This window comes from Oncorhynchus masou, chromosome 32, assembly GCF_036934945.1.
Source record: "Oncorhynchus masou masou isolate Uvic2021 chromosome 32, UVic_Omas_1.1, whole genome shotgun sequence".
Lineage (NCBI taxonomy): Eukaryota > Metazoa > Chordata > Actinopteri > Salmoniformes > Salmonidae > Oncorhynchus > Oncorhynchus masou.
The window spans coordinates 44,432,869-44,454,847 of record NC_088243.1 but is presented as its reverse complement, the minus strand read 5'-3'; the positions used below and the strand labels follow the sequence as shown (position 1 = coordinate 44,454,847).

Sequence of the window (21,979 nt, the reverse complement as noted above, 5' to 3'; positions counted from 1 at the left end):
CCAGTGCTTTCAATGGGCAAGACTCCTCAGAAGCAGATAGGCTAGACAGACCTCCAATCCTTTGAGTGGATGTGGGTATAGGCAAGGTGACTGGGCTGGCGTGATCACATGTTCTCTGTTCTCTCTCTCATTCTCTCTCTCTGACTCTCTCTTACTGACTTTTTCGCACGCACTTGCTATCACCTTCTCTCTCTCTCTTTCCCTTCCTCTCTCACTCTCACACAAACACACTGTCACGCTCACTCCTTCCATTTCTCTTCACTCACTCTCTAAGCCAGCTGCACTCTTTTTTTTCCTTCACATCAGTTTAATGAGGATCCTTGTGCTTCTAGAATGATTATTTATTTTTACCTGTTTGAAGAAGATAGAAGAACGAGGTGTGCGTTCCACATACTCTCCAGTCTCACTAATGCTTTCCTTTCCATGTAATCTCCGCCACTTTTCATTTTATGCAAAAGGATTTCACTTCTACCTCCTCCATTGACACCACCTGCCAACCATGTATTCCTTTGATGACTTCGGGTAAGGATAATTGCCTTTCTCACTGTGTTGTTTTTGCCTTGTCCATCTGCCTCAGAATTTTCTGTTTATAGTATATGTTCAGGAATAGGCTTGACTTTCTCATCCAAGATGAGAAATGGTTTTGGTAGCTAGTTATTAAAAATAAAACTGAAGTTGCTCTCTGCCCCAATTTGTAAGTCGCTCTGGATAAGAGCGTCTGCCAAATGACTTAAATGTAAATGGGTGGCAGGTAGCCTAGTGATTAGAGTGTTGGGCCAATAACCAAAAGGTTGCTAGATCAAATCCCCAGCTGACAAGGTAAAAATTCTCCTTCTGCCCCTCAAGTAGTCAGTTAACCCACTGTCATTGTAAATTTGTTCTTAACTGACTTGCCTAGTTAAATAATAAATAAATAGTTCAACATTTTACTATTCAGGTGTGAAGTGTATTGATCAGAGATGTGATTGGACAACAATGTAAATACAATAATATCAAATGTTTATGGCCTAGAAGAAAATGGTTTTGGTAGGTAGTTCCTATACAAAACGGAATCTCTGTTTTCAGCTCGGTAAGAAACCATTGGCAGTTTGTGTCAGTAAAAACACTGAACAGTTCCAAGGGGTGTTTCCTTCAATCCACTGAGCTGAGACTGCAGCCAGATGTTCAGAGGAATGAGTTTGATAAATCTCTCCATTCTTCCCAGAGGAAAAGGAGATGAGTTTCAATCAGTGTGTCAGCTTTGCCTCAAAGAGGATTGATCCCATCTTATGCTTGTGTACAGACTGTCCATGCTCAGGAATGCTAAGCTAATGCTAATTTGTGTAGTATGGTGGGATTCCCACCACAAGCTAGCTGGGTCTAAAAAACAAAGGAGATTAGAAAGACTGGGACCAGGGTTGGGGTCAATTCCATTTCAATTCAGTCAATTCAGGAAGTAAACTGAAATATAGGGGAACAGGAATACTTCTTGAATTGAAATGGAATTGGCCCTGACTAGGACATGGTGATTTGTGAGGATTGGATTTTTAGGGTTGTGTTCATTAAGTGCCAAACGGAAGGAAAAAAACGGAGTTAAAACATGGAAGGACATCCTGGAGGACATCCTGGAGTGCCCTATTGAACACAACCCAGGTGATGTCGTCAGTATGCGGGAAGAATAACCTAGGGATGCTTTATATGACATCGCTGGGATTTTACAACCTCGTTGTGTTTGTGCATTGTTTGTTGATTTGAAGGAGGGGAATGTAGCTGTTTTATGACTTTCTTGATAAGGTCCAATGCCATGTTTCACACATAGGACTGTGGACAAATCTTACAACTGACTGTAGTCACAATGATGCCATAACTAATCTTCGGAAGGAGTAACAGTTTTAGGAACATTGTCAATTGACAAACTGAATGCATTTACTGCCAAAGTGAACTCAGTTGGAAACCGCTGAACATTTTAATGATATAATAACAAGCTTATAATATATATTATCCTTATGAGCTTGTGAAAATTGCATTTGGTCAAAATAACAGTCCATATAGAATGACAAGCGTATAGATTTCACTCTGGTCAGGGATCTGCATTCAGGAGGCACAACAGGGCCTGACAACCCTGGGGAGCTTTGCTGTTGCTGAACCTGCAGTTATTGGCTTTTAAACTACCTCAGCCTCTCTCTCCCCCCTCTCTAACCCTAACTCCCCCTGCTCTAGTTCTCTCTCTCTCTCTGGCATTCTCTCCCCCTCTGCTATCTTCCTTACCTTTCAGTTGACGACTGACCCATAACATCAAACAGATAAGTTGTGTTAGCTGCTAGCCTAACTCCCTAGTGGTAGTGCTTCCTCAGGCCCATAACTAGCTAGTCGCTACAGTACCAAATTGGCTGCATTTTCCTTTAAGGATAATGATTAGTGACAGATAGGGACCTGCACTTACAGAGGGCTTGGGGTGGGGGAAGGGCTGGATCCAGTAGCCATGTGTCTACTACTTACTTACCCCTTTCTTATCCTTGGTGATCACACACCATGTCATTACTGCAATTCCTTAAAGTTTGGAAGACTTGAGATGACCCACCCATCTCTGATGTGTCTCTCTCCAATGTTTGATACCAACAATATTTTTGCCACAGGTTATATGTTAGCATCATGGATCAGTTTTTTTTTATTCCTGGAGCGACAGAGTCACTTATAGTAATTCAGCTTGACAATGGCCTATGTTCAGCCTAGTTCGTCCCAATACTCTGCCCACCAATCCTAACTGAGGAGGACTAATTTAACCAATCCAAAACAGTGGTTCAACCCATAGTGGTGCTCTCACCCTCAGCGACTCCATGTCAACTAGTCAGAGTGTAGCGTAGCTATCATAATGACATTTGAGATTGCTCCGCTTTTTTCTGACACAACAAGAAATTGTGTTATTGAGGGTGTAGAGCAGGGGTGTCAAAGTCAAATGGACGGAGGGCCAAATAAAAAATTTAGCTACAAGCCGAGGGCCGGACTGTTCGAATGTTCATTGAAAATTTTTTAAATGACGCATATAGTCTAGTGAACCTAATTGAACCTACTGAAAACCTAACAAATATATTCCAATATGATCAGATAAATAAAGCAATATTTTCTTATGGCTCTGTCAGTAATCTTTAATTTTCAACAGACACAAAAGACAAATTTCCTTTATATAAAAATCCCCATAACATGAACATTAAATGAAAGAAACCGGTATTCAAGGCACCATCAGTAGCCTATATTTTCTATTTTAGCAAAAGTGGGCTAAATTTACTTCAAAGAAAAAAAACAATAATAGCAATTTTCTATCATCCACTCAACTGAAATATTTTTAAAATATAATTGGATTGAAATACAATAAAATAAAGTGCAAAAATCTATTAATCAAAAACAACACTTTGTTTAAGGAGAAGTAACATGCAGTGAAAACAAATATTAAACTTTAACTTTTAAACTTGAACTGAGTAAAAACTCTAAATATGTGATTGCACAGTAATGTTCACTTGTTTGAGGTTGAGGGTGATACTTGGTGGTGTCCCATCTTTTCCACAAGTTCATCAATGTTCGGGGTAAGGCTCTGAGCTGAGGAAATCCTCAGAATTGAGTGGAGGTGTTCAGCAGTAAGTCGACTTCTGTGTGATGTTTTGTTCAGGTTCATCAAAGAAAAAAGTTGTTCACACAGGTATGTGCTGCCAAACATAGACAACGTTTGAGCAGCCTGGATGCGCAGCTGGGGCATTGTGTCGGGGAGGAAACGGGCGAACTCCGCAGCACCCACTGCCGCATATTTTGCCCTCAGTGCATCATTGCATTGGAGGTCAATCAACTCCATTTGGAGGTTTGGTGGTGAGCTTTCCACGTCAACAGCAAATGGGTTACCGAGCAGTTCCAACCTGCTTTTTGTGCTTCAAAGTCAGCAAATCGGCGTCGAAAGTCAGCGGCAAGCATACCTATTTTATCAGCCAACTGTGCGCCGGGAACGCACTGGTAGAGAGCTTCTCTTTCATGGTCTGGCAGCTGGGAAAGTGGCTCAAATTTTCTTTCCGCATCTGCTTCTCCCACAGAGTCAGTTTGGTTTTAAATGCCTTCACTGTACTGTACATATCAGAGATGACATGATCCCGACCCTGCAGCTGCAAGTTCATTGCATTCAGATGACTCGTAATGTCACACAGAAAAGCCATTTCACACAGAAACATTTAGTCTCGGAGTTGTGTTGTGTCTTTCCCTTTGCTGTCCAAGAACAGACAAATCTCCTCACGAAGCTCGAAACATCTTTGAAGCACCTTTCCCTGGCTTAGCCATCGCACCTCTGTGTGATAAGGCAAATCACCATGCTCCGTTTCTAACTCCGTCAGAAATGCCTTGAACTGGCGGTGATTCAAACCTTTGGCTCTGATAAAGTTAACTGTGCGCGTGATGATGCTCATTACATGCTCCATTTTCAAGGCTTTACCGCACAACGCTTCCTGGTGTATGATACAATGATAAGCTGTCAGCTCACCTGTCGCGTTTTCCTCTTGCATCTTTTCCCGTATCTTCGCCACCAGTCCGCTCCTGTGTCCACACATCGCAGGTGCTCCGTCGGTTGTTTGAAACCCCCGGTTCTCAGTGTCCACCTTCCGTTTTGCCATTTTTGATGGGTATCTGAAAGTTAATTTTACTGTGATGCTGACGACTGCTGTGCCAATAAATATTGAAATGAAGCAGCCTACTGCTCGGTGCGTCACCGTTGCATTGTGGGAAATGTAGTATTGGTGCGTGTAAAAGATCTGCGGGCTGCCGGCTTGCTGCGGTCTGCGGGCCGGTTCTAATAATAAATCAAGATCATCCCAGGGGCCGTAAAAAACCTTCTCGCGGGCCGGATGTGGCCCGCGGGCCTTGACTCTGACATATGTGGTGTAGAGGGTTGGAGGACAAAGCATGGGACGGCTCATCCACACAGTGCAGTTTAGAGACGGCCCTCTGGCTCATATGTCAGCCACCCACCATTACTCAAATCACAACATTCCATTCCAATTAAGTTGTATGTGTCATGGTACTTTATGTCTACTGAGATGTGTGTATGTGTGTGTGCTTGCGTGTACAGCGCATTCAAAACGTTTTAAGACCCCTTGACTTTTTCCACATTTTGTTACGTTAAAATGGATTAAACCGTGTTTTTTACTCATAAATCTATACACAATACCCAATAATGACAAAGCAAAAACAGGTTTTTAGATTTTTTTGCAAATGTATTAAACATAAAAAGTGTAACAGCGTTCTTCTTTTGTTGAAGGAGAGTCGGACCGAAATGCAGCGTGTAGGTTACTCATGTTTATTAGTGAAGACAAACGAACGAACTATACATGAACAACTAAATAATACAAAACAACAAACGGAACGTGAAACCTATTACAGCCTGACTGGTGCACACTACACAGAGACAGGAACAATCACCCACGAAATACAAGGCGAAAACCAGGCTACCTAAATACGGTTCCCAATCAGCGACAACGAGAATCACCTGACTCTGATTGAGAACCGCCTCAGGCAGCCAACCTATTTAACACACACACACCCCTAATCAGCTACAATCCCAAACACTACAAACCCCAATACGAAAATACAATACATACTAACCCCATGTCACACCCTGGTCTGACTAACTAATAAACTAAAACACAAAATACTAAGACCAAGGCGTGACAGAACCCCCCCCCCCCCTAAGGTGCGGACTCCCGAACGCACCTCAAAACCATAGGGAGGGTCCGGGTGGGCGTCTGTCCATGGTGGCGGTTCCGGCTCCGGACGTGGACCCCACTTCATAAATGTCATTGTTCCTCCCCTTCGCGTCCATGGATAATCCACCCTAACCGCCGACCATGGCCGAATAGTCCTCACCCAGAACCCTACATAACAGAGGAGCAGCTCGTGACTGAGGGGCAGCTCGGGACTGAGGGGCAGCTCGGGACTGAGGCAGCTCGGGACTGAGGGGCAGCTCGGGACTGAGGGGCAGCTCGGGACTGAGGGGCAGCTCGGGACTGAGAGGCAGCCCAGTACTGAGAAAAAGCCCAGTACTGAGAAAAAGCCCAGTACTGAGAAAAAGCCCAGCCAGGCAGTTGAATCCGGCAGATCCTGGCTGACTGGCGGATCCTGGCTGACTGGCGGATCCTGGCCGACTGGCGGATCCTGGCCGACTGGCGGATCCTGGCCGACTGGTAGATCCTGGTCGACTGGCGGATCCTGGCTGACTAGCAGATCTGGCAGATCCTGGCTGACTGGCGGATCCTGGCTGACTAGCAGATCTGGAAGAGTCTGGTTGACTGGCAGATCTGGAAGAGTCTGGTTGACTGGCAGATCTGGAAGAGTCTGGTTGACTGGCAGATCTGGAAGAGTCTGGCTGACTGGCAGATCTGGAAGAGTCTGGCTGACTGGCAGATCTGGAAGAGTCTGGTTGACTGGCAGATCTGGAAGAGTCTGGCTGACTGAAAGAGTCTGGCTGACTGGCAGATCTGGAAGAGTCTGGCTGTCTGGCAGATCTGGCTGCTTCATGCTTACTGACGGCTCTATGCAGACTAGCAGCTCAGGCTGCTCTATGCAAACTGACAGCTCTGGCTGCTCAATGTAGACTGGCAGCTCAGGCTGCTCTATACAGACAGGAGGCTCCTGCAGCGCTGTAGAGGAGGAAGGCTCTAGAACCGCTGAACAGACGGGAGACTCCGACAGCGCATGAGAGGGAGAAAGCGCTGGCTGCGCTGAACAGGCGAGGCGCACTGTAGGCCTGATGCGTGGTGCTGGCACTGGTGGTATTTGGCCGAGGACACGCACAGGAAGCCTAGTGCGGGGAGCTGCTACTGGAGGGCTGGGGTGTGGAGGTGGTACTGGATAGACCGGACCGTGCAGGCGCACTGGAGCTCTTGAGCACCGAGCCTGCCCAACCTTACCTGGTTGAATACTCTCGGTTGCCCTGCCAGTGCTGTGAGGAGAAATAGCCCGCACTGGGCTATGTAGGCGAACCGGAGACACAGAGCGCAAGGCTGGTGCCATGTAAACCGGCCCAAGGTGACGCACTGGAGACCAGATGCGTAGAGCCGGCTTCATGGCATTTGGCTCGACGCTCAATCTAGCCCGGCCGATACGCGGAGCTGAAATATACCGCACCGGGCTATGCACCCGCACTGGGGACACCGTGCGCACCACTGCATAACACGGTGCCTGCCCGGTCTCTCTAGCCCCCCGGTAAGCACAGGGAGATTGCGCAGGTCTCCTACCTGACGCAACCATACTCCCTGATAGCCCCCCCCCAAAAAAAATTTGGGGCTGCTTTTCGGGTTTCGCTCTGCGCCGCCGTGACTTTCTTTTCAACTCCATTCTTCTATAGCCCTCTTCGCACTGCTCCAGTGAATCCCAGGCGGGCTCCGGCACTCTCTCTGGGTCGGCCGCCCACCTATCTATTTCTTCCCACGTCGTTATATCCCATGTCCATTCTCTGAATAATTCCACCTCCCATTGATTCTCCAGCTGACGTTGCCTGTCGTTTAGCTCCTGTTTCCTCTTCGCCTGCTGCACATTTGGGCGGCTACACTCCTCTGGTTTAGCCCAGGGTCCTCTTCCGTCAAGGATTTCCTCCCATGTCCAGGAATCCTTAATACGGCTCCTCTTTGCGCTGCTCCTGCCTGTTGACACGCTGCTCGGTCCGAGTGTGGTGGGTGATTCTGTAACGGCGTTCTTCTTTTGTTGAAGGAGAGTCGGACCGAAATGCAGCGTGTAGGTTACTCATGTTTATTAGTGAAGACAAACGAACGAAATATACATGAACAACTAAATAATACAAAACAACAAACGGAATGTGAAACCTATTACAGCCTGACTGGTGCACACTACACAGAGACAGGAACAATCACCCACGAAATACAAGGCGAAAACCAGGCTACCTAAATACGGTTCCCAATCAGCGACAACGAGAATCACCTGACTCTGATTGAGAACCGCCTCAGGCAGCCAACCTATTTAACACACACCCCTAATCAGCTACAATCCCAAACACTACAAACCCCAATACGAAAATACAATACATACTAACCCCATGTCACACCCTGGTCTGACTAACTAATAAACTAAAACACAAAATACTAAGACCAAGGCGTGACAAAAAGCTTAAAGATCACATTTACATAAGTATTCAGACCCTTTACTCAGTACTTTGTTGAAGCCCCTTTGGCAGCGATTACAGCCTTGAGTCTTCTTGGGTATGACGCTACATGCTTGGCAAACCTGTATTTGGGGAGTTTCTCCCATTCTTTCTGCAGTTCCTCTCAAGCTCTGTCAGGTTGGCTGGAGCGTGTCGCTGCACATCTATTTTCAGGTCTTTCTCGAGATGTTAGATCGGGCTCAAGTCTGGGCTCTGGCTGGGCCCCTGAAGGACATTCAGAGACTTGTCCTGAAGCCACTCCTGCGTTGTTTTGGCTATGAGCTTAGGATCGTTTTCCTGTTGGAAGAACCCCCCAGTCTCAGGTTCTGAGCGCTCTTGAGCAGGTTTTCATCAATGATTTCTCTATACTTTGCTTTGTTCATTTTCCCCTCAATCCTGACTGTTCTCTCAATCCCTTCCGCTGAAAAACATCCCCACAGCATGATGCTACCACCACCATGCTTCACCGTAGGGGTGGTGCCAGGTTTCCTCCAGACGTGACACTTGGCAGTCGGGACAAAGAGTTCAATCTTGGTTTCATCAGACCAGAGAATTTTGTTTCGCATGGTCTGAGTCCTTCAGGTAACTTTTGGCAAACTCCAAGCGGGCTGTCAAGTGGCTTTCGTTTGGCCACTCGACCATAAAGACCTGATTGGTGGAGTGATGCAGAGATGTCCTTCTGGAAGGTTTTTCTGTCAGAGTGGCCATCGGGTTCTTGGTCACCCGATGGCCCTTCTCCTCCGATTGCTCAGTTTTGGCTGGGTGGCCAGCTCTAGGAAGAGTCTTGGTAGTTCCAAACTCCTTCCATTTAAGAATGATGGAGTCTAATCTGTTCTTGGGGACCTTCAATGCTGCAGAAATGTTTTTGTACCCTTCCCCAGATCTGTGCCTCAACACAATCCTGTCTCAGAGCTCTATAGACAATTCCTTCGAAGTCATGGCTTGCTCAGACATGCACTGTCAACTGTGGGACCTGTATATAGGCAGGTGTGGGCCTTTCCAAATCAAGTCCAATCAATTGAATTTACCGCAGGTGGACCCCAATACGGTTGTAGAGACATCTCAAGGATGATCAAAGGATACATGATGCACCTGAGCTCAATTTCGAGTCTCATAGCAAAAGGTCTGAATACTTGTAAATAAGGTATTTTTGTTTTTTTTATTTGTAAAAAATGTGCTAACGTTTCTCAAAACCTTTTTTTGTTTTGGCATTATGGGGTACTGTGTGTAGATTGATGAGGATTTGTATTTATTTCATCGATTTTTGATGAAGGCTGATACATAACAAAATGTGGAAAAAGTCAAGGGGTTCGAATACTTTCCGAATGCAATGTATATGATTGTCTGTATGTAGATTAATTAACTTGCGTGCCAGACAGATCAACTATATGTATTTGACCTTATTCAGATGGCCCCCTTCCACAAGGTGACAAATGCAAAGTGCAAACACTCATCACTCCATCATTGTCCTATTGTCTTCATTGTAAATCCAGTGCTGGATGGCACAGCAAGGGGCATCCCAACTAAAACAGACTATACAAACAGGCCCTGCATGCTGGGTGGCCATGGCGACAGCTGGCTGCTGGCTGGTTTAAGGGAAGGGTGTGTGTGTGTGTGTGCGTGTGCGTGTGTGTGCGTGTGTGTGTGTGTGCGCATGCGCAAGCTGTCACACCCTGACCATAGTTTATTTTGTATGTTTCTATGTTTTGGTTGGTCAGGGTGTGATCTGAGTGGGCATTCTATGTTGGATGTCTTGTTTGTCTATTTTTATGTCTGGCCTGATATGGTTCTCAATCAGAGGCAGGTGTTAGTCATTGTCTCTGATTGGGAACCATATTTAGTTAGCCTGGGTTTCACTGTGTGTTTGTGGGTGATTGTTCCTGTCTCTGTGTTTTGCACCAGATAGGGCTGTTTTCGTACGTTTGTTATTTTGTTAGTTTAATCGGGTATAGTTTCCTTATTAAATAAAATGAATCACAACTACGCTGCATTTTGGTCCACTCCTCCTTCCCACAACGAAAGCCGTGACACAAGCAATCTGTAAATTCTCAGTGTGTGTATGTTTGGTCTACACCCTGTCACAGCTGGGTGGGGGGTTGGGGTGGGATATAGGCTAATATCCCAGAGGCAAACAGAAGAACAACAGGAGGACAACAGCACTCAGGGGGTGATGCCTACAGGAGCAGCACCACTAGGAGCATCAGCCATCTGTAATATGATCACAAGCCGTCTGCAACAGGCCCTACAACAGGCCTTTCAGTGACCTCTTCGTCGCTAATCTCTTTGTTGCTAGATTTGTGTTTACTCTGCAATCAGACTAGAAAAAAGGGGCATATTTGGGGGGAGGGGGGGTGAGAGTCCCCTCTTAATAAAAAAAACAGTTTTATGACTACTGTCAAGTTGTTCCCTGATAGGTTTGAATAATCGTTTGAGGATAATAACACAACTGATCTGTAGAGTTACATTTTAAAGCGTGGTATGGCATTCTGGAAGCAAGCCCAGTAATGTGACAGTTTTGCAACAAAAACAAAGAAGGTGTTTTTAAAAAAGAAGTGTTTTTTTTGTAATCAATATGGATAGCCACCAGCTCCAAGCGCTACAGTTCTACATGACTCAGAGTGTCAGTGATTCTGGACTCTTCTACAGCAACTACTCAGCCAGGTTGGTTGTGCATTCATTTGGCAACACTTCATGATCATTAATGAATAAGCATTAATACATGTTTGTCTAAACAGTTTGCAAGTTGTTAAAAAGTATTCATAAGCATTTATACATATGCATTAGCATTTGTAATGTCTAATTCATTAATGTTTTTAAGAAGAGTAACCAACACATTTTACTATGGCCAATTGGCAAATGTTAGGGAGTTCATGAGAGTGATTTAGTTATTCTAAAGAAAAAACTAAAACATTGTAAACTTCTAATGCTAATGTCACTATAGATTATAATGCATACAGCAGAAAATCCCCTGGTGTTAAAATGTTAAATGGACCTTAAATATGCTAGATTCATCTCTTAGTATTCTACCATTTAAAAACAGTATTTTATTATTGATTGAAAGGCATTTATTTCACTGGAATTGTAATGCAAACACAAATGTTTTTCAGATGTAAGTGGTTGACAGAACTTTTGAACATTTCTATTTTGACCTACTGAGTACTAACAAAGGTAGCGTCTTCATCCAGGGAATGACAGATGGACTTGACTTAAATGACATGGAAAATTACTGAAATGACCTTGTGACTGAAATGACTGCCTGACTAAAATGACCATGTGGCTGAAATGACACATCCAAAGGAATACTTCTAATATACTCTCTAATCATTCTAATGTATTAACCCCCTGGTGTTAAAACATTATATGTTAAAGCAACCAACATCCACCCACTGATCATGATAAGAATAGAACAGCATGTGAATGCTACACTGAACAATTTATTTTCAGGGTGCACTATATTCTCTGAATCTCTGAAAAGACACTGTATTGAAGCACGGCTTCAGGCTAAACTCAACTCCAATGCCCTTCTTATGTTCCTCCTGAAAAGATGGAATGTTTTGTTGCTGTCCCAGATGGAGATGGCTGTATACAGTGAAGACTACTGTTCACCTGGTTTCAGATCTGTTTGTGTTGTCTATATTAGGAGTTGGCTATACAGCACAACTGATCATGAATACAGTACAACTGATTTGGGACCAGGCTTACAGTAGCCTTCACTTTCCTTTAAGCATGCATTGTGTATATGACATCATGCTGGTTGCTTAGTGAGTACTGCTTCCTCCTGATTTGGCTCGCACCAAGGCTCAAACCCAGGACATCTGCCTTGCTAGCACACATAACCACCCTCCCAAAGCATCTTACCAGTCAGCAACACTTGAAAAGCTAGCTATTTGCTGGTGCAAGTTGGGACTCTTCAAGCTGAGGAGTAAGTTTCACACGTGTGCTACACATACATTAGAGACTTTATAATTAAACCTGATTAAGTCGAGAATATGTTTTTGTAGCGTCAAATGGAAATTTGCTCACCTAACTGTTACCTCGACTTTTGTCTAGTTTGCGTGACACTAGTTTGGACTAGAGGTCGACCGATTAATCGGAATGGCCGATTAATTTAGGACCGATTTCAAGTTTTCATAACAATCGGAAATCGGTATTTTTGGACACCGATTTGGCAATTTTTTTATTATTTTTTTTTACATCTTTATTTAACTAGGCAAGTCAGTTAAGAACACATTCTTATTTTCAATGACGGCTTAGGAACGTTGGGTTAACTGCCTTGTTCAGGGGCAGAACGACAGATTTTTAACTTGTCAGCTATGGGATTCAATCTTGCAACCTTACGGTTACTAGTCCAATCCTCTAACCACCTGATTACATTGCACTCCATGAGGAGCCTGCCTGTTACGCGAATGCAGTAAGAAGCCATGGTAAGTTGCTAGCTAGCGTTTAACTTATCGTATAAAAAAAACAATCAATCAATCATAATCACTAGTTAACTACACATGGTTGATGATATTACTAGTTTATCTAGCGGGTCCTGCGTTGCATATAATGGATATAATGGTGCACATTTGCGAAAAAGGACTGTCGTTGCTCCAACGTGTACCTAACCATAAACATCAATGCCTTTCTTAAAATCAATACACAGAAGTATATATTTTTAAACCTGCATATTTAGCTAAAAGAAATCCAGGTTAGCAGGCAATATTAACCAGGTGAAATTGTGTCACTTCTCTTGCGTTCATTGCACGCAGAGTCAGGGTATATGCAAAAGTTTGGGCCGCCTGGCTCGTTGCAAACTAATTTGCCAGAATTTTACGTAATTATGACATAACATAACATGAAGGTTGTGCAATGTAACAGGAATATTTACACGTATGGATGCCACTCGTTAGATAAAATACGTAACAATTCCGTATTTCACTGAAAGAATAAACGTTTTGTTTTCGAGATGATAGTTTCCAGATTCGACCATATTAATGACCTAAGGCTGGTATTTCTGTTTGTTATTATGTTATAATTAAGCCTATGATTTGATAGAGCAGTCTGACTGAGCGGTGGTAGGCATCAGCAGGCTCGTAAGCATGAATTCAAACAGCACTTTCGTGTGTTTGCCAGCAGCTCTTCACAAAGCTTCAAGCATTGAGCTGTTTATGACTTCAAGCCTATCAACTCCCGAGATTAAGCTGGTGTAACCGATGTGAAATGGCTAGCTAGTTAGCGGGGTGCACGCTAATAGCGTTTCAAACGGCACTCGCTCTGAGACTTTGAATGGTTGTTCCCCTTGCTCTGCAAAGGCACTTTAGTGTTGCCAGTGTAACAGTATAGCTTCCGTACCTCTCCTCGCTCCTACTTGGGATCGAACCAGGAACACAACGACCATGCAGAGCAAGGGGAACAACTACTCCAAGTCTCAGAGAGAGTGACGTTTGAAACGCTGTTAGCGGGCACCCCGCTAACTAGCTAGCCATTTCACATCACATCAGTTACACTAGCCTAATCTCAGGAGTTGATAGGCTTGAAGTTATAAACAGCAGAGCTGCTGGCAAAACGCAAAATTTCCGATTTCTGATCGTTATGAAAACTTGAAATGGCCATTTCGATTAATCTGTCAACCTCTAATAAGAACATCCAATAGTCAAAGGTATATGAAATACAAATCGTATAGTGAGAAATAGTCCTATAATTCCTATAATAACTACAACCTAAAACTTATTACCTGGGAATATTAAAGACTCATGTTAAAAGGAACCACCAGCTTTCAAGGAACTTAAATGTTAGCTTTCTTACATGGCACATACTGTATTGCACTTTTACTTTCTTCTACAACACTTTGTTTTTGCATTATTTAAACCAAATTGAACATGTTTCATTATTTATTAGAGGCAAAATGTATGTACATTTTTTTGATGTATTATATTAAGTTGAAATAAGTGTTTATTCAGTATTGTTGTAATTGCAATTATTACAAATACATAAAAAACGATCTACCGATTTTAATCGGTATCTGCTTTTTTTGGTCCTCCAATAATTGGTATTGTTATCGGCATTGAAAAATCATAATCGGTCGACCTCTAGTTTGGACACCATTCGATGGTTCTTCATTTAGGACAGAGGCACACACAATTTGCACAAACTATCTACCATTACAATGTTAATTTAAAGTTCTTTCTGAATAGCATGCATGTATACCAAAATCATCCCAGCAATATGGTGACTCTGTTTCACTTCAGCTGAAGTCAGTGTCACTCATGCCAAACACGAATGTGCCAGCCATTGACCTACATACAAAGTGGTCCAAGTCAGCTTTAGCTGTTTCTGTTCGTTTGAGTGGGAGTTATAGTTGACAAAACATGATATCACAGTATCTGATTGTTATTAAACATCATTGGTTTTAGACACTGCAATTTGGGTGGTAAATTGGCTGGTGGGTTGTGGTGGAGGAGGCTTAGAACTGTGTGTGTGTGTGCGTGTGTGCGTGTGCTGTTTTTTTCACAAGCAGGGACATTTAGCTAAGAAGATAAGCACATTAATGGAGCAGGAGGAAAAGACCATTAAGGACCACATCCCTCTCTCCTATATATGGCTTATTTCTCATCCATTCAACGTGCTATACTTTCATATGTAAGAGTGGTGGGGGCAGGGTAAAACATTGAGCTTGTCTATCATGTGGTGTCCATCAAAGTGATTCCTAGGGATTGAAGTTGGAGTTTGGTCACAGAGTATTCTGTATTTTTTGCTGAAAAAAATGCAGTGCATTAATGAGCACAAAGGTTTATTTTTTTACTTATCTTTTATTTCAATGCTCAGTTTACAGCTAGGTAAATCCTCATACTTTATGGCATTATTGTGCAATATTTGAAAAAGTCTCAAAGAAGTTTACCATTGTCCGAAAATGGTCTTGGCAATCTGTTCTGTTCTATATAACCACACTTGCCACCAGGTCTTCCAACAGAGTGGAGTTCAATAGGTTACACTGTAACAAAACATTTTGTAATGGAAAACAAGTGTTTATTTTTGGTCAAAATCATGTAGTCCATCCCAGTTTCTGTCCATTTTCTACCATTTGGTGCCTAATGAATACCACCCAGGCCTTCTGGGAAGTTGCCCTCCCTTCCAGTGGGACTTTCTCTGTGCTGAGATTACAGCCTGGTGCCTAAATGAGAGATAAACCCTAGTTAATTTAGCCTTAAAACAGGAGTGAGGTAACGATCTCCTCGGAAGTCGCCTGTAATCCCGCCACTGAGTTGCTCTCTGTCAGCTGGTGCGTGTGTGTGTGGTGGAGCTGCCCAAAAATAATTATACTGCACTGCACTCTGGGAAAAACACTAGTGTATAATCCACTCGGAAGTCGCCTGTAATCCCGCCACTGAGTTGCTCTCTGTCAGCTGGTGCGTGTGTGTGTGGTGGAGCTGCCCAAAAATGATTATACTGCACTGCACTCTGGGAAAAACACTAGTGTATAATCCACTCTATCCCCTCCCTGCTGCCCTCTTTTTAATAACAGCGAAGGAACTCCACTTCTCCTTTTTTAACTCATTCACCAAAATGTGCATGCTGCTGTTTTTCTTCATCGTCGGTGTGTCGAGCAAGGAGTCAGGGAGGGTACAGAATACAGACTGAATGGGAGAGGAAACTTTAATTAAGTCTGCTGTTCTAATGGGAGTCCCCCTCTACTGCTGATGGGACTGGAAGCTCTGGTTTCATTCTCACTGGTCTCTCTACTACACCTGAGGATGAGTACCTGTCTGTGTAAGACAAGAGACAGTGCTGTACTCCACGTAGACTCTGGCTCTGAAGTATAGAGCAGGGGTTGCTGGGAGATCTCCAGCTTAGATTTTGGTGCCACTGCAGGTGCACGATCTCTGCTATTATTCTTTGTATTTTATTTGTCCCCTTTAGGCTCGATAGTCTCTAATTAATCCTTGAAGTCTAATAATAAGTCAGTGTCCCTGGATATTCATTTTTTATCATCAGCATTATATTTGGAGGCAACTGTGGAATTTCTTAATCTGCCTTACACATTTTTCATTACAGGTCTCATACTTTATTTTTGGCTTTGCACTTGATGTGACTGAAATGTGAACTACAATTAGCAGAATAGCAGACATATCATTGTTACCCAGTAAACGGAGTGAGCGAGAAAGGCCTTACAAATCAATCACATGATGCAGCAGACAGAGAGAGTGATGCTGTGTTGTGTTCTATTATTTGGGTCTGTTCGGGTACGTTCCACTGAACCAGCAGCATTAAACAAATACCCTGCCTGTCAACAAAGGGTTTTCCCACTGGCTGGCTGGTCATCACCTAGGGTTGTTGTCCTCTCACCGCTTGATGCCCACTCTACCTCCATGGTTCCCATGGAAACCCTGAATTGGTCCCAGGCAAAATGTTATTTATTTGTCATGATGGGGAAATTAGGCCAACAACTTCTGTGCCAAACCGGCATCCTGCTTTTAGAAAAAACGCTGCTCAAATTGAACGCTGCTTACTATTAATTGAACCCATCCCCAATTTGAGTATCCCTGGAAAAAGCCGGTAAACCAGGAGTGTGCACACCGTAGTAAAAACGGTGTCCAACTAAAAACATTTTGCAACAAAAAATAACATTTCTTATTGGACAAGTTCAGGTTAGTACATCCCTGTATCTGCCGTTTGCTTCCGTTTGGTTCCTAGTGAATACATCCCAGAACTGTACTTCCAGAAAGTACTCAGCTAACGGATGGGGTACATACAGTACATTACACCGAAACCCAACATCCATGTTACATGAAAGACCATGTGTATGTGCGTGTGCGTATGTACAGCAGAGGCTTGCTGTGTGTGTGTGTGTGTGTGTGTGTGTGTGTGTGTGTGTGTGTGTGTGTGTGTGTGTGTGTGTGTGTGTGTGTTGGGGGGGGGCAGAGCTTGCTTAATTCAAAAGGCTAGAAACATGGTGGCCTCCTTTATCCAGTTCACCCATGAGGCTTATTTGACATGGTTAAGCACTCAATGTAGCAGAAGCCTCCATCCAGCATCTCACTCCCACTCTTCTAGCTAGAACATGTCTGGAGGCTAGCATTATCACAACTCCTGCCTCAAGATCCTTATAAGCCATCATAATGGATGTTGTACTACCTCTGTGTAATAGCTATTTCAAGGTATCCCCAAAGAAAACGCAAATACCATATTATAATAGTGATGTGTCTGAGCACTCCTGTCCAATCCCAGTAAGCAAAGCTGGTTGTAAAGATGTCATTTCAACTGCAAAACTGGTTGAAAGTACATATTTTCAACTGGTTTTGCTCAGTGGGATAGGCCTATACACTTACACAGGTACAGGGGTGATTTTAATTGTATTTAACTACATTGTTATTGACTGGCTATATTGTTTTGAGTGTTATATTGAATGGATGTTCCTTAAAATGAAATAAGTCACACAAAAGTCTCCAATAGATATTACACACACATAGTCTGTCAATGGTCATTTAATTATTCAGGGATGTTTAGAAACAAAGACCTCATATTATTGTCTGTTTTGTTCCTGTCACATTCTGACCTTAGTTCCTTTGTTTTGTCTTTGTTTTAGTATGGTCAGGGCGTGAGTTGGCGTGGGCAGTCTATGTTCCTTTTTCTATAATTTGGGATTTCTGTGTTTGGCCTGGTATGGTTCTCAATCAGAGGCAGCTGTCAATCGTTGTCCCTGATTGAGAACCATACTTAGGTAGCCTGGTTTCACTTTTAGGTTGTGGGTGATTATTTTCTGTTTAGTGTGTGTTGCACCTGATGGAGATGTTTCGTTTGTTCTCTTTTGTTACTTTGTATTTCAGTTCAGTTTATTAAAAGGATGAACACTTACCACGCTGCGCATTGTTCCGATCCTTGCTACTCCTCAGAAGAGGAAGAGGAAAGCCATTACAGGTCCCCTGATAATTCTGTTAATTTGTGTTTTTTATCAATATTTTTGACTAGTATTCATGACTTGGACATGAAAAGTGCTTATCCATTTTTTAAAGGTCTTGAATATAAGGAAGACTGACAGGGTTTAAGCCCATAGTGACTGACAAGGAGAGCCACTTACGTCCTCACTTAACTTCTACATTAATGTGGATGCAACCATGATATTTGTGCGTCAGTAACTTTCTCACTCATCATTATTCACGATTCATTCAGAATTATCTGTAATCATGGTAGCATCCACATTAATGAAGAAGTGTTTCGAAACATATTCTATTTTCTATTTACAATAAAAGTGACTCCAATGACACAATACATTTTTTATTCATTTCTATTGGGCACAAAATAATCTGAAACACAACCAAAACAAACAGCAAATGCATCCAACACACAAGCTTGATGTCGTCAGTGTGTGCCATGAATGTGGGACCAAATACTTAACTTTTTACTTCTTTAATACACAAGTGAATTTGTCCCAATACTTTTGGTCCCCTAGAATGGGAGAACTATATACAAAAAGTGCTGTAAATTCTAAACGGTTCACCCGATATGGAAGAAACTACCCTCAGCTGACAGTCTGCACCTTAACCTCATAGCCATTGTATCATTTCAAATCCAAAGTGCTGAAGTACAGAGCCAAAACAAAAAAAACATTTGTCACTGTCCCAATACTTTGAGCTCATTGTATACTGTTTATGATTTGTAGGTGCAGTGCAGTATGCGACCTACGAGAATCGGTCTTGGATCAGGAAGATGTTGATGTTTGTATACACACCCACTACCACCAAGTGCTAATATTAGCATTCTCTAACCACAAACCAGTCAGTGGAGGCTAACCCAATATAGAATGTGTTAAAAATGTGCTGCAGTTGTATGACTATGCCTTTGTATTAGTTCCAGTGCAAATACTGTTACCATTGTGCTAAAGTGTGATGCTCATAGTTCGTCAGGGGCAGTGCATGAGTTTGCAGTCTGTATGATTTGACCATTCCCATTGTGTCATGTAGACATTGCCCACTCTGTCACCCTAACTTGCAGTGCTGTAGCTCCCTTTAGCTTAGTTGTATTTGTCAGGCTGCCCTTTTGTCTAAGTTATTTTTACGTCCCCAGCGACTGCAAAGTATTTGAGTTCTTTAAAAATGGCTTTGGAGACAGCCGCTAGTGTCAGATGACTATTAATAAGAGATCTGTGTCTCTTTTAAAGCATGTTATCAGGAAGCAAGGTAAGACCCAAGTGCAGATTGTGTGAAGTAACAATGTTTATTGTAACAGGGGCAGACAAACGACAGGTCAAGGCAGGCAGGGGTCAATAATCCAGAGTAGGAGCAAAGGTACAGGACGGCAGGCAGGCTCAGGGTCAGGCAGAGTGGTCGGGCGGGCGGGTACAGGGTCAGGACAGGCAAGGGTCAAAAACCAAGAGGACGAGAAAAAGCGAGGCTGGCGAAAGACAGGAGCTGACAGGAACAAGCATTGGTAAGCTTGAAAAACAAGACGAACTGGCACAGACAGACAGAAAACAGGTATAAATACCCAGAGGATAAGTGGGGGAAGATGGGTGACACCTGGAGGGGGTGGAAACGGGCACAAGTAAAGGTGAAACAGATTAGGGCGTGACACATGTGGTTGTTGTACAGCAAGTATCCTCATTAAGAGTGGTCATAACCCAAATTATATTCATAGCTCTAATGTGGTTACAATAGCACTATCTTCTGTAGTGGTGGAAGTCTGGTAGAAGTCTGGTAGAAGACAGGAATCTGAATTGAGAGTGACAAGCCTACATCAAATAAAAACATGTAAAAAGTATGAAAAATTGTGAACATTTGCACCCTAAAAATATATTTTTTTGAAATGCAATAACAATAATGAGGCTATACAAGGAGTACCGGTACCGATTTAATGTGCTGGGGTTACGAGGTAGTCGAGGTGATTGAGGTAATATCTACATGTAGGTAGGGGTAAAAGTCACTAGGCAATCAGGATAGATAATAAACAGAGTAGCAGCAGCGTGTGTGAAAGTGTGTATGTATGTGTGTGTGTGTGGCGTCAATATGTGTGTGTGCGCATAGAGTCAGTGCAAAAAGAAAAGTCTGGGTAAGTATTTGATTACCTGTTCAGCAGTCTTATGGCTTGTGGGTAGAAGCTGTTCAGGAGCCTTTTGGTCCCAGACTAGGACGATCCGGTACCGCTGGTCGTGCGGTAGCAGAGAGAACAGTCTATGACTTGGGTGGCTGGAGTCTGACAATTGTTGGGGCCTTCCTCTGACACCGCCTGGTAAGAGATCCTGGATGGCAGGGAGCTCGGCCTCAGCGACATTCGAGGAGCCTACAGTCGTTAAGCTTTAAGTTGCATCACATGCGATGATTGAGCAATGTCAGTCAGACAAATTGACGGCGCTATGCTTTATTTCTGACTTAGCCTGGTGGGGTACTGAAACCAATGCTTCACAGAGAAGGCATATAAACCCTCGACTCCAAATGACTCCAGAAATAGGGCTTGTTTTTGTAAGGGGATCTGTCAGACACTAAAGAACTGAGTATCTCCTCAGGGACATGGGTGGTCTCTGTACTGTGTAGAAGCACCTGTTATGTGATTAGATGGAGCCCAACTCAATTTAGAACCAGATAGAGCATAAAGATATATTCTAAGTCCCAGTAATGTCTTTGAAAGCTTTGAGTAAGGAAATCCATCTTGTGTAGACTCGGGATATCCTCCATTGCTAAGTCCTACTTGACTGAGTAAGATGACTGGTGAACTATGCCCACAGTTGAGTCTAAAACATGTTGGGGTCTACCTGTGGTTGCCAGGATATCAGAGAGGCATAAGCTTGTTTTCTGTAAGGCTTTATTTTGGATTTATTTGTATGGCTTTTATTGATTTAGTTAATGACTCAATTGAGCCCAAGACCCTATTTTGAATGTGGTAGATGAAGATGCTCTCAAACCTTCTCCTCCATTTATTGCTGTTAGCCTTCAGTTATTAGCTGTTAGCCTTTGCTTCCGTTGCTGAGATATTATTTCACCTACTGTGTCAAACTAAACCTCACTCAAAAGCTCAAATGAAGCACAGCACTGTTGCCTGCTGCGCTAACTGGCTGAGATGTCACATAAAGGGTAAACCAAACTTGCTATATCCTACTGCATGCTCAATGTCTCCTCAAGAACTTACTGTGCAATGATTGGATTTTTAGATTATCTGTAATTGATTACCACACCGCGCGTCAATTTAATTTGAAAAGCACTTGCAAGGATAGTGATGGTGACTGGTTGTGTGATGACTGTCTGATGGTTGATACTGAAGTGTAGTGAGAATGTGTCAGTGCAAGGCTTACAGTAGGTTAGTACTCAAGGAGGGACAGCTGTCGGTCCCTGTCCTACGGCATTCTTTCAGAGCCTGACCCTCTAATATTGTTGTAGTGTACTGCGCTGGCCTGATTACACATCTGTCATAGTTGCTGGAACGCTACTGGAAAGCACCGTGTGAAAATTAACTATCTGAGCTGTTCGGTTCGGGATGGCACAATAGTGTGAAAAAGGTAGTAGATGTTGGTGCAAGAGGTTCTGAATCCTGCACTCATACTGCCTCACCCATTCGCTGTGCTGAGACATGGCTGAAGTGTCAGTCTCCATGTCCTCCACCTTCTAGGGAGGAAGGAGATCACAGAGGAAGGCCACATGCTGGCATTTGAATGCTAGTGATGTCCTAGGGGCCTTAGAGTCAAGATGACCCATTGTCTGTCTGTGGTGGAATCTTTTGATTTAGCTGCGATATTTTAAATACTTATTTTGGATCTTGAAATGACAGCTGTGAATGCTGTGCCAATTTGCCAGTCTGTACAATAAATCAAATCCAATTTATTTATATAGCCCTTCATACATATTTATA

General features: G+C 43.2%; 1 protein-coding gene across 1 annotated transcript in view; it reads left to right on the top strand.

Annotated features, from left to right (window-relative positions):
• The first annotated feature begins 208 nt into the window (after positions 1 to 208).
• LOC135526117 (ena/VASP-like protein) overlaps positions 209 to 21,979 on the top strand; it is an 80,243-nt gene continuing 58,472 nt past the window's right edge. The window contains exon 1 of the mRNA XM_064954230.1: positions 209 to 522. Coding sequence (XP_064810302.1) covers positions 500 to 522 — 23 coding nt within the window. The 5' untranslated portion in view covers positions 209 to 499. The remainder of the gene's footprint in view (positions 523 to 21,979) is intronic.